Source organism: Nycticebus coucang, chromosome 2 (genome assembly GCF_027406575.1).
Source record: "Nycticebus coucang isolate mNycCou1 chromosome 2, mNycCou1.pri, whole genome shotgun sequence".
Taxonomy (NCBI): domain Eukaryota; kingdom Metazoa; phylum Chordata; class Mammalia; order Primates; family Lorisidae; genus Nycticebus; species Nycticebus coucang.
The window spans coordinates 57,917,470-57,930,561 of NC_069781.1; the positions used below are offsets into that span (position 1 = coordinate 57,917,470).

Consider the following 13,092-nt stretch of genomic DNA (forward strand, 5'->3'; position numbering starts at 1 on the left):
ACGTGGTGGAAAGTAAAAGAAAGCCCACTCCTCCCTCCCCGTGCGTGCTAGCTAACGCCAAAGACTTGATTTAACACCCCTTCTCCGGCTGCTGGGGGCTGTAGGCAGTGGCTACATTCCAGCAGTTTTAATCCGTTTTTTATTGTAGGGCGAACGGAGTTTACTCAGGGGCTGGAGTGGCTCCCCAGCTGGCCGCTGTCCCAACTCCAGCGCCCCCTCCCTCCCACCCCCCCAGCAGGAACCTGTTACTTTAAGCGAGGCGTTCCAGTGTGGCGTTGCGGGCAGCCGGGGTTTCGGGAGGTGGCCGGTGATTGGCTCTTTCGAGCTCCCCCTGGCTCGCTCCCTTGGCCTCCCCGCGCGCTCCGCCCCGCCCGCTAGCCCTCCCTCCGCCCCGTGAGGCTTGGAGCCCGGGTGTCAGGCTCCACGGCGCATGCTCCGGAATCATCCTCTGGCCCTGGAGCTGCTGCTGCTGCTGCTGCTTTTGCTTTTGGGGCTGAGTTTAATAAGCGAGCGAGCGAGCGAGAGAGCGCGGGGGGAAAAAGGCAGAGAATGTCCGCCATCTACCCTCCGCTCCTGGGCGCGCTCTCATTCATAGCAGCTTCTTCATGAATTACAGCTGAGGGGGGCGGGGGAGGGGGGTACCATACAACACCCCAGCAAACCTCCGGGCCCCCAGGCATGGCTAGCTCGGTAAGTACAAGCAAAAATAATAATAAAAGACCTCCTCCCCTTTCCTTCCTCGCCCTGTGCCGCCTCCGCCGCAGCCCAGACAGCGCCAGCGCTCCGCGGTTCCAATTAGAGAAAGGTTGGTACGGCTTGCAGGGAGCTGCTGCCTCTCCCTCAGCCTCCGCTCCCCTCCTCCCGCACCCCCCCCGCGCGCGCACACAGACACACAGACACACACACACGCACACACTCACACTCGCCCCTCCACCCCCCGCGCCTCCCTCCCTCCTCGCTTCTTTGCAATCACAAGAAGCGCACTCACACACTCCCTCTCGCTCACGCGCGCACTCACACACACTCACACACGGTGGAAGGAGGCGAATAATAACTCAGCCATATTTCAGCCGCCGCCGCCGCCGCCGGGAGCCGCGGGCACAGTCCGGGGACGCGGCGAGCAGCCTCGGCGGCCGCACCTCCGCAAAACGCCGCGGCCGCTACGATGGTGCGTTCTCCGCGGCGCGCGTGTGCGAGCCGGAGTGTGCGGGCTGACAGCGGCTGGGCCGCACGCAACTTTGCCCCAGCGCTGGGCTGTGCGCTAGCCGAGGCTCGGCGGCTGTCCGTCCGCCGCCCTGCCGTTCTGAATTTCGTTTCTGGGGGAGGGGGGAGGTGGGAGGTACTTTGGGGCCACTTTGGCTCTTGGAAGTGTGTTGCGGGGGCTGTGTTCGGCTGGCCTCGCAGATCGCGTGGGGCTTTTCGCTGGGGGGCGGGGGGGAATGCAGGGTGCTTTAAGTTATGGATGCCTTGTCCTGTTTTCCTGCGGGCGTGTGTGTTTGTGTGTGTGACGACGTCTCATTTTTGTTGAGCACGAACCCCGTGGTAAGAGCACGGGAGTTTGTGCCCATCGGCAGAGGCAGACTGTAGTTTCCATTCCGCCTGGCACAGCGTTCCACACGCACGCACACACACACGTACACAAAGACTTCCTCGGCGTGTGCCTGTCGCCGCGGTACTTTCGGGAAGGGGGCTTGCCAGAAATCCTTCCGTTCCCCGGGGTCCCAGCCACCTCTCCACCCACGCCGGGAAGCCGCCCCGGCATCGCATCCTAATTGTCTTCTAATTTGTTTCTAATGCATTTGTTGTCGTGCCTGTCGCGGCCGAGTGTGCTCTCCCTCTTTTCCCCGGCCCCCTTCCCGACTGGGGGTAACATTCCGTTACAATCCCGTCCGGCGGGGATGCGGGGCCCGGGGCGCCCAGGGCCCGGCCGACCGGGCGGGGTACATTCGGGGGTGTGGGGTGTGCGCGCCCACGCGCGTGAAACGTGGATGCACAGGGCACCGCCGTTTCCTTTTATGTGCGTTTCAAGAAGGAGGGAAAAAAAATGTCAGGCGCAATGATCAGTGCCGAACCGTCGCCTTCCTGTTGTTCACGGTTGTCTTTCCTCCCCCTGCCCTCAGTGTGCCGTACAGGTGAAGCTGGAGCTGGGGCACCGCGCCCAGGTGAGGAAAAAACCGACCGTGGAGGGCTTCACCCACGACTGGATGGTGTTCGTGCGCGGTCCGGAGCACAGTAACATACAGCACTTTGTGGAGAAAGTCGTCTTCCACTTGCACGAAAGCTTCCCTAGGCCAAAAAGAGGTAGGGCTCGAATACAAAAGGGGCTTGATAAAAAATGTCTTTGCCGAGCGAGGAAACAATCGCTCGGCCGGGGCGGTCCCCCTGGCCCGCTCCCCGCCCCCCGCGCCGCGCTCGCCGGCGCAGCCTCGGGATCCGGGTGCGCGGCGCCGCGCCGGCCAGGTCCCAGCTGCCGCCCGCGCGCGCGACTTCGGTTTCGTGAAAGTCGCCGCAGAGAAAGGACCGTCAGGTGTAGAGTGTTTATTCATCCCAGGCCAGCCCTCGCTGGTCCTCTGGGGCTGGCCGCGGGGTCTGTGGGGAAGGTGCAATTAGTTGTTGGGCTTGGACTTGTGGGGGAGTGGGGCTGGAGGGAATAAACACTTTGCGCTTTTTTTTTTTTTTTTTAATTTTCCTGGGGAGATTCAGATTACCTGTGTTGTAGGATGTACTTATTGTTCTGCCTCGAGAAGTGCATTTGTCTTTAAGGTCTCCTATGCTTTCACCTCAGTGCATGAGACACCGGTGCCAGCGGCCATACGTGGACTTTTCATTCTGTGCGTTAGCCGCTGCCACACCCCACTCCTCTCAGGATTTTACGTTTAGTTGGGGAGCTTACTGCACCTTTCTCAGTCGCTCCCGTGGCACTTGACTACTCCTTTGATTTTGAGCAACGTAGCAAAGTGTGTGCCGGATGTGATCTGCAGGAGAGAGGGTTCCTGCAAAGGTCCAAGCTAAGTTTCAGAGGAACGATGGTTTACGTTGTCTTCTGCCTCAGTCTTTCCCCACCTTGGTTCTTAGCCTTGGAATCTAGTTTGCATAATCCTGCTGAGCCTCTGCGGTCTCCAGCGTTTTCCATAAAGGGCAGGACAGTTTTGGATAAAAGAAACAGGGTGTCATTTTAAAAGAAATTAAAAGGGTGTTTGAGAAATTCCAGTTGCGATTCCCTTCAGTCTCTGGAAAGCAACTGTCTGGTTGTTTTAGTTGGATTAGTGGAGGTAACAGTACAAATACAATAAGGTGCTTTGTTTGTGAGCAGGTTTATTTATCTAAGTCGACACAATGGTTAGTAGTTATCTTCCATTTGATCCGTAATCTTTATTGGCATCTAGAACTCCTGCAGTTTCTTAGAGTAACATCATAATAAATCCATTCTACTTAGAGCTATGTGGAAATTATTGAACATCCAAGGGGCTGAATAAGGAAAGGAGAAATGTTGCAGTGCCTTAGAGGTGGGTAGAGGTTTGTGACTGCACTTACTTTTGTTTCCAAAGCTCATATAATGGAAAGTAGGATAATATTTTTTGCCTTCAGTGTTTGGTTTATAGCTCCTCTTGAAAACTTTAACAGTTGAATTTGATGGGCTTTGTTGGGTGGTTAATAAATGAATCAGTTTCTAATAGAGGGCTAGGAATATACATGTCCTGTAAGGAAGTAATATTTAGAATTTATTAGCATTTTATGTTAAAATGTAGCCAGAGATATTCTATTTCCTATTTCCTGATAAGAATGAGTGCTGTCAAGTTTCTGTCACTATCTGGGGTTGGCGTGATGCTTGTTGGAATCTTTCTCCCTCTTTCCTTGTGTCTGTAGAGCTGTGAGTTTAAACAAAAGAAACCACCTCCTAAGATTCTTGGTACACACTATTACTACTACTTGACTGCTGTTCACTTCAAAGCGAAATACATTTTTAAAAAGCAATATTTATTGTATTAGGAGCATTCAATCAGTTGGCAGAGGATGTACCTCTTAAGATAACTTTGTTTAGGTACCTTGACAGTTGACAAATTTGCTTTATGACATTAAAGTTGATCAACCTCTCCATTTTACCACTGTTTCTCTGCTGCATTGGATCTGAGTGGTGATGTTTCTCTTTATTTCCTATACTAACTTATTTTTCTGTCCAGCCTGAGGGAATGCAAGGGTGCTCCTCATGTAGACCACACCTGGGAATTGTTGCTAGGTGTGGTAGGCTGCTTGATAATAGTGATTCCTTTTCAGATGTTTCTGAGAAGTGTCTGTTTGTTGGTTGGACTTTTTAATTTTTATATTCAACCGTGTAATTTCTTTATGTAGTCTATATAAGCCATTGTTTTAAAATGTTTATTTTGGGATTTTTATTTGTATGTGTGCTTCCCATGATGTGACAAGTCCTGGGAAAAATGCCAGCATACATCGCCCAGGAGAGACCTTGTCATACTGTAATTACATGTGATTCAGATTGCAAGAGAAGGGTTCTCTATTCATTGGGAATAGTTAGTTGTAAGTTCAAGCAATAACCAATATGCCACTGAATCCTCAGACTTATTTTTTGGCTTGTAATGTCCTTCAAAATGATAAGAATAAATATAGAATAAGAATGTCAAGTCTCTTTAACTCTATTTTCTTACTTTATAAGGTGCTATGTTTGCTATATTTTAAATCTATTAAGTGATAGGGTAACCTATTGCCCACTGGAAAAAATGAATTTGTGAAAAATCTGAGTTATAAGATCTTTAAAAGAAGTGCTCATTCTCTAAATTAAGCTGCAAATGGCTATTAATACTGACATGTTAAATCACTTTCACTATATACAGTAGCTGATAAACAGAGATGTGCCTTAGAACTGAGGATGAACTGTTCAGTCACAAAGATGGATGAGTCCTTAGTTTTATAAATCTTTGGTTTGGAAAAGTGAATTGATTTTCAGGTTGATTTCCTTTACTTCGCAGTAAAATTATGACAACTTGCAGAAGAAAAAAATTATAGTATTTTTAACTTGTTGCCTAATGAGAATTACATATACCCTTTCAGAATTGAGCAAATTTGATTTGAATTAATGAAGTTTTACTCTGTCATAAAGATGTATTAGAGATGTTCAATTTAAAACTACTGGCACAAAATCCTAGAAAAGAGATTGTGATGAAATAGTGAGGCCTGGAATATCCATTAGCCGTTAACAGAATAGGCAGGTCAGAGTATGGTACATTTTAAAGCTATCTACTTGCACAAAAGGACCAGATTGTATTTATTAGTACCAAAGATTTATGTTAGTCTGATATGACTGAAATGAATAGTCACATTCAAAACATTTCATTTAAAATATTAATGTTTTCATTTTCAGTATAATTTGAATTTGAGCGAACTTTCTTTCCAATTACAGCCATCCGTACTATTGCAGTCTGTTTCACTGACATTTATGGTATGAAATCTGTTGCTTATTATTTTATATAGGCTAATTTGGCCACTGGTATCATTTGATAGCTTTTTATTTGTAGCCTTTGTCCTGAGAGTGGGCAGATAAAGCTTAATAAATCGCCCTTTACAACTTTTCTCTAAGTGGTCCCAATTTTTCTGCATAGTACTGATTTGTGTTAAATGGTCTTAAAAATAATTTGAGTAATTTTATCAAGGTATTTAATACTTTGAGGGTTTTCTAGTAGAAGATATTATATGTACCTGGTATATTTACTTTTTGAAGACATTTAAAAGGTGTAAAGAAGAAATGAAGATGAGTGAGACTACTCTGATACATTCAGGGAGTGGTATTTGTATTGGGTTCTGTATGGAATTAAGATGACCAGTGAGGTCAGTTTTACTACTTGGGATTTTGAGGCAACATAAAGTGTAATATTCCAAGGCACTTAAATGCTGAATTACTGGAGGAAATCTTGTATGCTGTAGGTGAGAATATAAGTTGGGCATGGGCATTTTAGAAGGTCTTTGGCAAAATCTGTTAAGATTTTTAATGTTCACCCCCTTTAGCCCAGTAAATATACTTCTAGGAATTTTCTGACAGATGTGATTTCACAAGGACACAAAGATACAGCATATTTCTTATAACTGTTCTTACAATAGCAAAAACTTGGAAGCAAATCTTTAGGGGACCTTAATTGGATACAGTTAAATGATAATAATCTATAATATGAGGTAAATCTATTCGTACACGCAGGAATATCTTCAAGAAGTACTAAGTGAAACAAGGCAAGTTGCTAAATCAGTGTGATCTCATTTAAAAGTGCTTATACAGATAAAAAGTTTGTTTGTGTTTGCATATGTGTATAAATAAATACATTTTGGATTAGTGGGCACCAAACTCTTACAAATAGTTTTCTTTGGTGGCTACTTGTTATATTGAGGGCAACGGGAGGTGATTTTTTGGAGTGTTTGATTTTTTTTAAAAAAAAGGTTTACATGTAATATTAAGATATGTATATTATACAGAGAGTGCCAAAAAACATACACACATTTTAAGAAAGGAAAAAAACTTATTAGGATCATAATATGTAATACATAATACAGTATAGAATCAGGATATATTGATATACTGATAACAAAAGATGAATACAAGCCACATTGAACACTTCTTGTAATTACAGAAGTAAAATGCGACTCGGCGTATTACAAATTTAATAGTTTTCTCCTTTCTTAAAATGTGTATACATTGTTTCTGGCACCCTATGTATATTTAAAGCCATTACAATGAGTTCACATAACCTTTTAAGATCGACAGACAAAGAATAGAGAACCAATATAGTATAATGTTTTTAAAACAGAGATTAGCATGTAGTTATCTAAAAATGATCTTGAACTATCTTGGGTAGATATTGTTGCTTAGAGATGAGGAGAAGTTAGGCTTAGCAATTACAGATTTATATTCAAATGCTGGTTTAAGAAGCCACTGGTGTGATTTTGGGCAAATTGCTTCTGTATCTGTTTTCTTATTTATGTTATGGAAAAGATGAGACACAACTGTTACCTCATGAGTTGAGTAGTAAATATAAATCAACTGTTCTCAAACTTACTGGATTTAAAATCCCTTTCTGGCCTTAAAAATCGAAGGTACCAATGAGCCTTTCTATCTAAGTTTTATCTATTAATTTTATTACATTAGAAATTAAAACAGACATTTTCAGTGTATTACATGTTAACACATAAATACCATTTTAATGAAAAATAAATATTTTCTAAACAAAAATGAGAAGAGTGGCATTGTTTACGCGCGCTCTCTCTCTCTCTTTTTTTTTTTTTTTGCAAATCTCCTTAATGTCTGGTTTAGTAGAAGACAAATGGATTCACTTATCCTCTTCTGTGTTCTGTCTTTTGTGTTATCCCATGTCATGTAACTTCTGAAAAACTCCACTGTATACTTAGGAGAGAATGAAACTGAAAAAGGCAAGTGACATCATATATAATGACCATTCAAGAGACTGTAACAAACTGGTCAGCATACGGAAGTGGTCAACGTAAGGAACTAGGTCTACTGTACTGATACGTACATCCTTATCTGTGAAAATTAGATCAACTTAAGGCAATGGTCAGTGTAGGGAGGTGATCAACTACGGAGGGTCTCCTGTATATGAAAATAGTTTTAATTTTACTGATCACCTGAAAAGATCTTAGATATCCTGAGATCCTTCAGACTACACTCTGAGAATGGCTCATGTACAGTATTTAGCATACAATCGAGTGCAGTTAAATGGATGCTGATTTTTTTAATCCATTATTATTATTGTTAATAAAAACACTCATTTAATGGAAAAAGAAAAGATAAATCTTCCAAAGTATTGCCTTACTAAATTCCACTGAACACTTATACCTAACAAATTTTTTCACAAAAGGATAATCTAAACTTTGGTTTTTTTCCCAAACACATTTCATAGTTAATATCACTATGCATTCTATGGTATAGTATCTGCATTGTGCAGAGGTCTTTTATATCCATTATTTTAGGTAACCTTTGGTAGAACTGTGTCTGTGAAGTAGGTAGGACAAGGGTATCAGCTGTTTTGATAATTTTGTCTTAAAGAGTCTCTTTTTTTTTCTCTGAAGTTTCCTTCTAAGTGGGTCTTCTATGGACTGTGGTTGGCCTCTTTTTTGTTTTTCTAGTCATCTGTTACAGATAATCCCCACTTATTTAACATAGTATTACCATTCTGTGATGTAGAATTTGTTAATCCCTTAGTAGTTTGAGTCTTCACAGGAGAGGTCATAGAAATTAGGAAATAACATAGCACCATTTTACAGTGTAGGCTTTATGAAGAAACCTGTATTAATTTATTACATGCAAATGAAATCTTTCTCTTCTCATTTATAAATATATGTTCATTGTAAAAAAAATCAAACCAAAGCCAGGTGAGGTGGTGCACGCCTATGGTTGCCAGCTACTTGGGGAGGCTGAGACAGGAGGATGGCTTGAGCCCAGGAGTTTGAAGCCAGCCTGGGCAGCATAGTGAGAACTCATCTCTTTAAAAAAAAGAAAGAAAGAAAGAAAAAAAAAATGAAAAAGGAAAAATAAAACTATAGACATTCAGAGAAAAAAGTTACTTGAAATTTTCATAGATAACCATAGTTAACATTTTGGTAGACATCCTTATATATTGGTACATATACTACATACAGACCTGTATTAACATTAATTCATCCAACAAGAGTTTGTTTGGGGCTCCTATTATGGTGCCTAGTATACTTCTTAGATCTGGGGATAAAGCACAGATGAACATTCTTACCCTTGTGGAATGCCATCTTTTTAAATTGCTGAATTTCATGATATTATATTGAACAAAGGTTTATTATACTTCATTTCGATATTTAGATTGTTCCAAGTTTTAATTTGTTATGAATAATACCGTGAGGAACATCCTTGATGTTAATTTTTGTATTAGTTTCCTTAGTTTAAATTTCTAGAAGGGAGGTAGTTGAGACAAAAGGTATACAGATTTAAAATTTTGATACGTATTACCAAACTTTCCATTGAAAAGATTGTACCAATTTATACTGCTCAGGGCTTAAAAGACGGCTCATTTCCCTACATGATTGCCAATATTAAAAATTAACAGTTAAAAAAAAATCTTTTCTAACCTGCTTCATGAAAAAATACCTCATTTTACTTTGGATTTATTTGATTAGTGGTCCTACGTATCTTTTCTTATGAAATTGTGTTTATTTACCATTTGTCTTTGTGAGATGCCTTTTATACATACCTTTGTAGTTGATGGCTGCTTTTTTACTTCTCAAAACAAAAAAGTATAGGAAAATGTAAAAATGCAAAGAATGATATAAAATTTAAATCAATAAATGTGTACATTTCATTATATTTGTTTCCTTGTTTGGAGAATTAACTATTATAGAGGCAGCTAGTGTTTTTAAAAGCTTCTTAACCTTTCCTTCCAACTTTTAAGCCTCTCTTCCATTCCGTTTATCTACATTTGCACAGAGTATTGCATCTTAAAGTCATACTGGGTAAATAAGTTTTTTCTTCTATTGAGATTTGATTCACATACTATAATATTCACTGTTTTAAAGTGCGCAAGTCAGTGGTTTTTACCATATTCACAAGATTTTGCAACCATTGCCACTACTTAATACCAAACCAGGTCATTTTCTTGAGTGAATACCTTGGCATCTTGCTTTTTTTCACTCAATATCTTTCTGAACCTATCCCTACTTCATCTGTAGAGATCCTATTCATTCCTCCTAATTTCCTCTGCTTAGTATTTCACCATAGAAATATATTCTGTACTTTTCTGCTTACCTATTAAGAAATATACAGAGAGTGTCAAAAAATGTATATACATTTTAAGAAAGGAAAAAACTGTCTTAAAATTGTAATATAAGTATATACTGATAACATTTGTTATCTTTTTATTGTGTCATATATCGCTTGTAATTGCAGAAGTCACATGTGACTTGAGAATTACAGTTATAATACAGGGTTTTCCTTTCTTAAAATGTATACATTTTTTTGGCACTCTCTGTGGAGGACATTTTCTGTTCTGCACAGGAAACATCTTTGTACATGTTCCCTATGTACATGAACAAGAGTTGGGACATAAGCGTAGCATTTGAGTCCTTGGGTTGTGGGCCTGTACAGCTTCATTTGTTCTAATAGACGTTAGATTGTTCTACAGAGTAACTGTGACTATTTGTACTCTGTCGGGGAATGAATAACATTTTTCTCTGCATCTTTGCCAATTTGGGTTATTTTGATAATAATTTTTGATGTTTCGTTTAAATGTGGTATCTTTTTGTTTTCATTTGCATTTTTCTGGTTCCTAGCGGGGTTAAGAATGTTAATGTATGTTTATTGACTATTTGGATTTCTTCTTTATTGATTTTTTATATTTTTCTTTAAAAAAAAATCTTGGGGGCAGTGCCTGTGGTTCAAAGGATTAGGGTGCCGGCCCCATATACCAGAGGTGGTGGGTTCAAACCCGGCCCCCGCCAAAAACATAAACAAAATCTTGGGTACTTGCCCTATTCTTGTTTGTAGGATATTCATCCTTTGTTGTTTGTGTTGGAAATGTCTTTCCTCATTTTTTTTTTTTCATATAGCTTGGGTTATGGTATTTTTCTGCCATATTAAAATTTTTAGTTTTGTCAGATTGATCTACTTTATTTCATTTCATTTTCCTATCTACGTTTAGGGTCTTATTTAAGAATTTAGTTTGTGGCCATGGTGGTGTGCTTACCCAGAAGGCTTTCTCTTTGCAGGATTCAGTGAAAGACTAGGGGGGATAGAAATAAAAGAGGAGGTCCCTGCCTTCAATGTGCTTGTGTCTTTTATTTAGAGCTGGAAAGGACACTCAAGATTCTTCATCTTCCTTAACCCTCTCATTTTGCTTTTAATCCGAAGCCTAGAAATGTGGAGTGATCCTGCATGTAGACACAATGAGTCACAAGTGTGCCCGTGCAAAGATAACTAGTAAGAAATGGCGGTCAATGTTTACTTTTAAAACATTGAGCAATTATTCACTTATATTAGCAGACAAATGTCTAGCAATGACTTCTTTTGTAGACATGATTTAGGATTTAATTAAGTGGTGGTAACCATAGATGATCTTTAAAGGGGAAAAGTTCTTGCCTGTAGTCCCAGTGACTTGGAAGGCTGAGGCAAGAGGATTGAGGCTGAGGCAAGGGGATCACTTCAGCTCAACAGTTTGAGGTTGCTGAGAGCTTTGATGCCACGACAGTCTAATAAGGGCGACAGAGTGAGACAGCTCAAAAAGAAAAGAAAAATAGGAAAAAGTTCTGTAGCTACTTTCGAGCTAAATCCAATTCATTTTATGGATTATGGATTAATTTAAGGATTTTCTTTGAGATTAAATCCTTAGAAAAAATTATTGCTGCATGGTAGTTACCTCTTGATATTTTGTCCCCCCTACCCACTCCCCACTTTATCTAGTGGTCAGATTGCAATTGTATGAAGGATGCAGAGTGTTGTTTTGAGTAGTAATGTTGCATGACTTAATCATTTTAACTTAAGCACAGTAAGTTTGCAGTGGCTATGGCCTGAAAAAGACCATTATCATTGAATTTCTGAACAGATAAAGCTAGCATTTGGGTGTGATTTAGTTGGCCATATAGCAGTTAACAATTAACCTTTTGGATAATATCAGTGCACCATCATTTTTTACTGAAGAAAACTATGGCTTATCATTAAAATAATATTCATTAGTGATTATAAAGATGATTAGTTGAATTTTGAGTTATTCAGCCTACTAGAAGATTGATATTGTAAGAGTTGAATAGGTTTTTTTCTATTTTAAAATATTTAATTTTGTTAAAACTATTTTTTTTTGTTCTTTTCCAGTAGGAATCATCAGTTCTTTTCCCATAAATACCAGGCCAAATGCTATGTGTGTGTACATATTAATTCAAAAAAATAAAATATATACTAACAATTTCCTAAAGTATTAATAATAATAGCAGTAGCTTAGAGAGTAGGGAGAATATTTGCCTCTTAATGTTTCTGATACAAACCTAGGCTGCATGATGCCTATTAATTGTTGCCGAGAGGTTTTTATGTCCCCATCCCCTCCTTCTAAGCATGGTATTGGCAGGAAAATACTCTCTGATTATTTTAGGTATCTATTCATTTTAATAAACATTTAAAACACTTTGGACATTTAAAAATAAGGGTCGTTGTAGACTTTGTATCCTCTATACCTTTTACCCAAAATACTTTATTAACATGCATTGCTAAATAATGAAAGCTTTCTTTGTTATTGCAGAAACATTCTATTTTACAACATCATCATTGTATTTCTTTCCATGTTCCAGTATTATAAGCAGCTGGTTTATAGTGATTCTTAGTGGAAATTGGAGAGTTTGGGTTGTTGGGATTTGGTTGCTTTTAGTGGAATAGGTTATTTTAAAATGTTGACATGGCTCTGGATTGTCTTATCATCCTTGTTGTTTCAAATGTATGCAGAGAAATATTTTAGTAACTAGCGTCAGGAATCTACTATCCTTATTCAGTGGAGCACTGAGCATCCCTGTCATGTGTCATCTGCTCTGTCCAGCACTCCTTTCTCTGTGCACATCTATATCTATTGTTCCTCCTGTGTTGCATTAGATTTGTATACACCTCAGCACTGAAGGGTCCTATGTGATCACTGTGGACACCACTGATAATTTTATCTATGTAGTGTCCAGACCAGCAATTTTTAACTGGTGTTCCATGAGAGGATCTTAAGTTGCCATGAAAAATTTTTAAAGATCACTAATTAAATTATTTTCAAAAGAAGTTCAAAGCACAGTAAGTGTATTCTTTTGTTTTTTTTTTGGATCAACATAATTTAAGTGTGCCATGGAAGTTTAACTACAGGCTTAAGTGTGCCGTGAGATAAAAAAAGGTTGAAAAACACTGGTCTAGACACTGGAAGTTTTTGGCAACAATGTAACACAAGGCAGATATTGCAAGTCAGAATGAGGGTTTTAGAATCCCTTAGATTGCCTGACTTTACCTTCCACTCTGGAGGTTGTAAATTATTACTCAGTGTTCTGAAACTCATTTCTTCTGTTCCTCTAATAATTGACCTTGTATAAACAGAATCA

General features: G+C 40.0%; 1 protein-coding gene across 2 annotated transcripts in view; it reads left to right on the forward strand.

The window, feature by feature from the left end:
* Positions 1–409: 409 nt before the first annotated feature.
* The window catches only part of MLLT3 (MLLT3 super elongation complex subunit), a 279,354-nt gene continuing 266,671 nt past the window's right edge, over positions 410–13,092 (forward strand). The window contains exons 1-2 of one of the 2 annotated variants that reach the window (XM_053571693.1): positions 410–690; positions 2,121–2,301. In XM_053571693.1, coding sequence (XP_053427668.1) covers positions 679–690; positions 2,121–2,301 — 193 coding nt within the window. In that variant the 5' untranslated portion in view covers positions 410–678. Of the gene's footprint in view, positions 691–962; positions 1,169–2,120; positions 2,302–13,092 lie in introns of those variants that run through there. The other variant, XM_053571703.1, reaches the window with a different exon arrangement.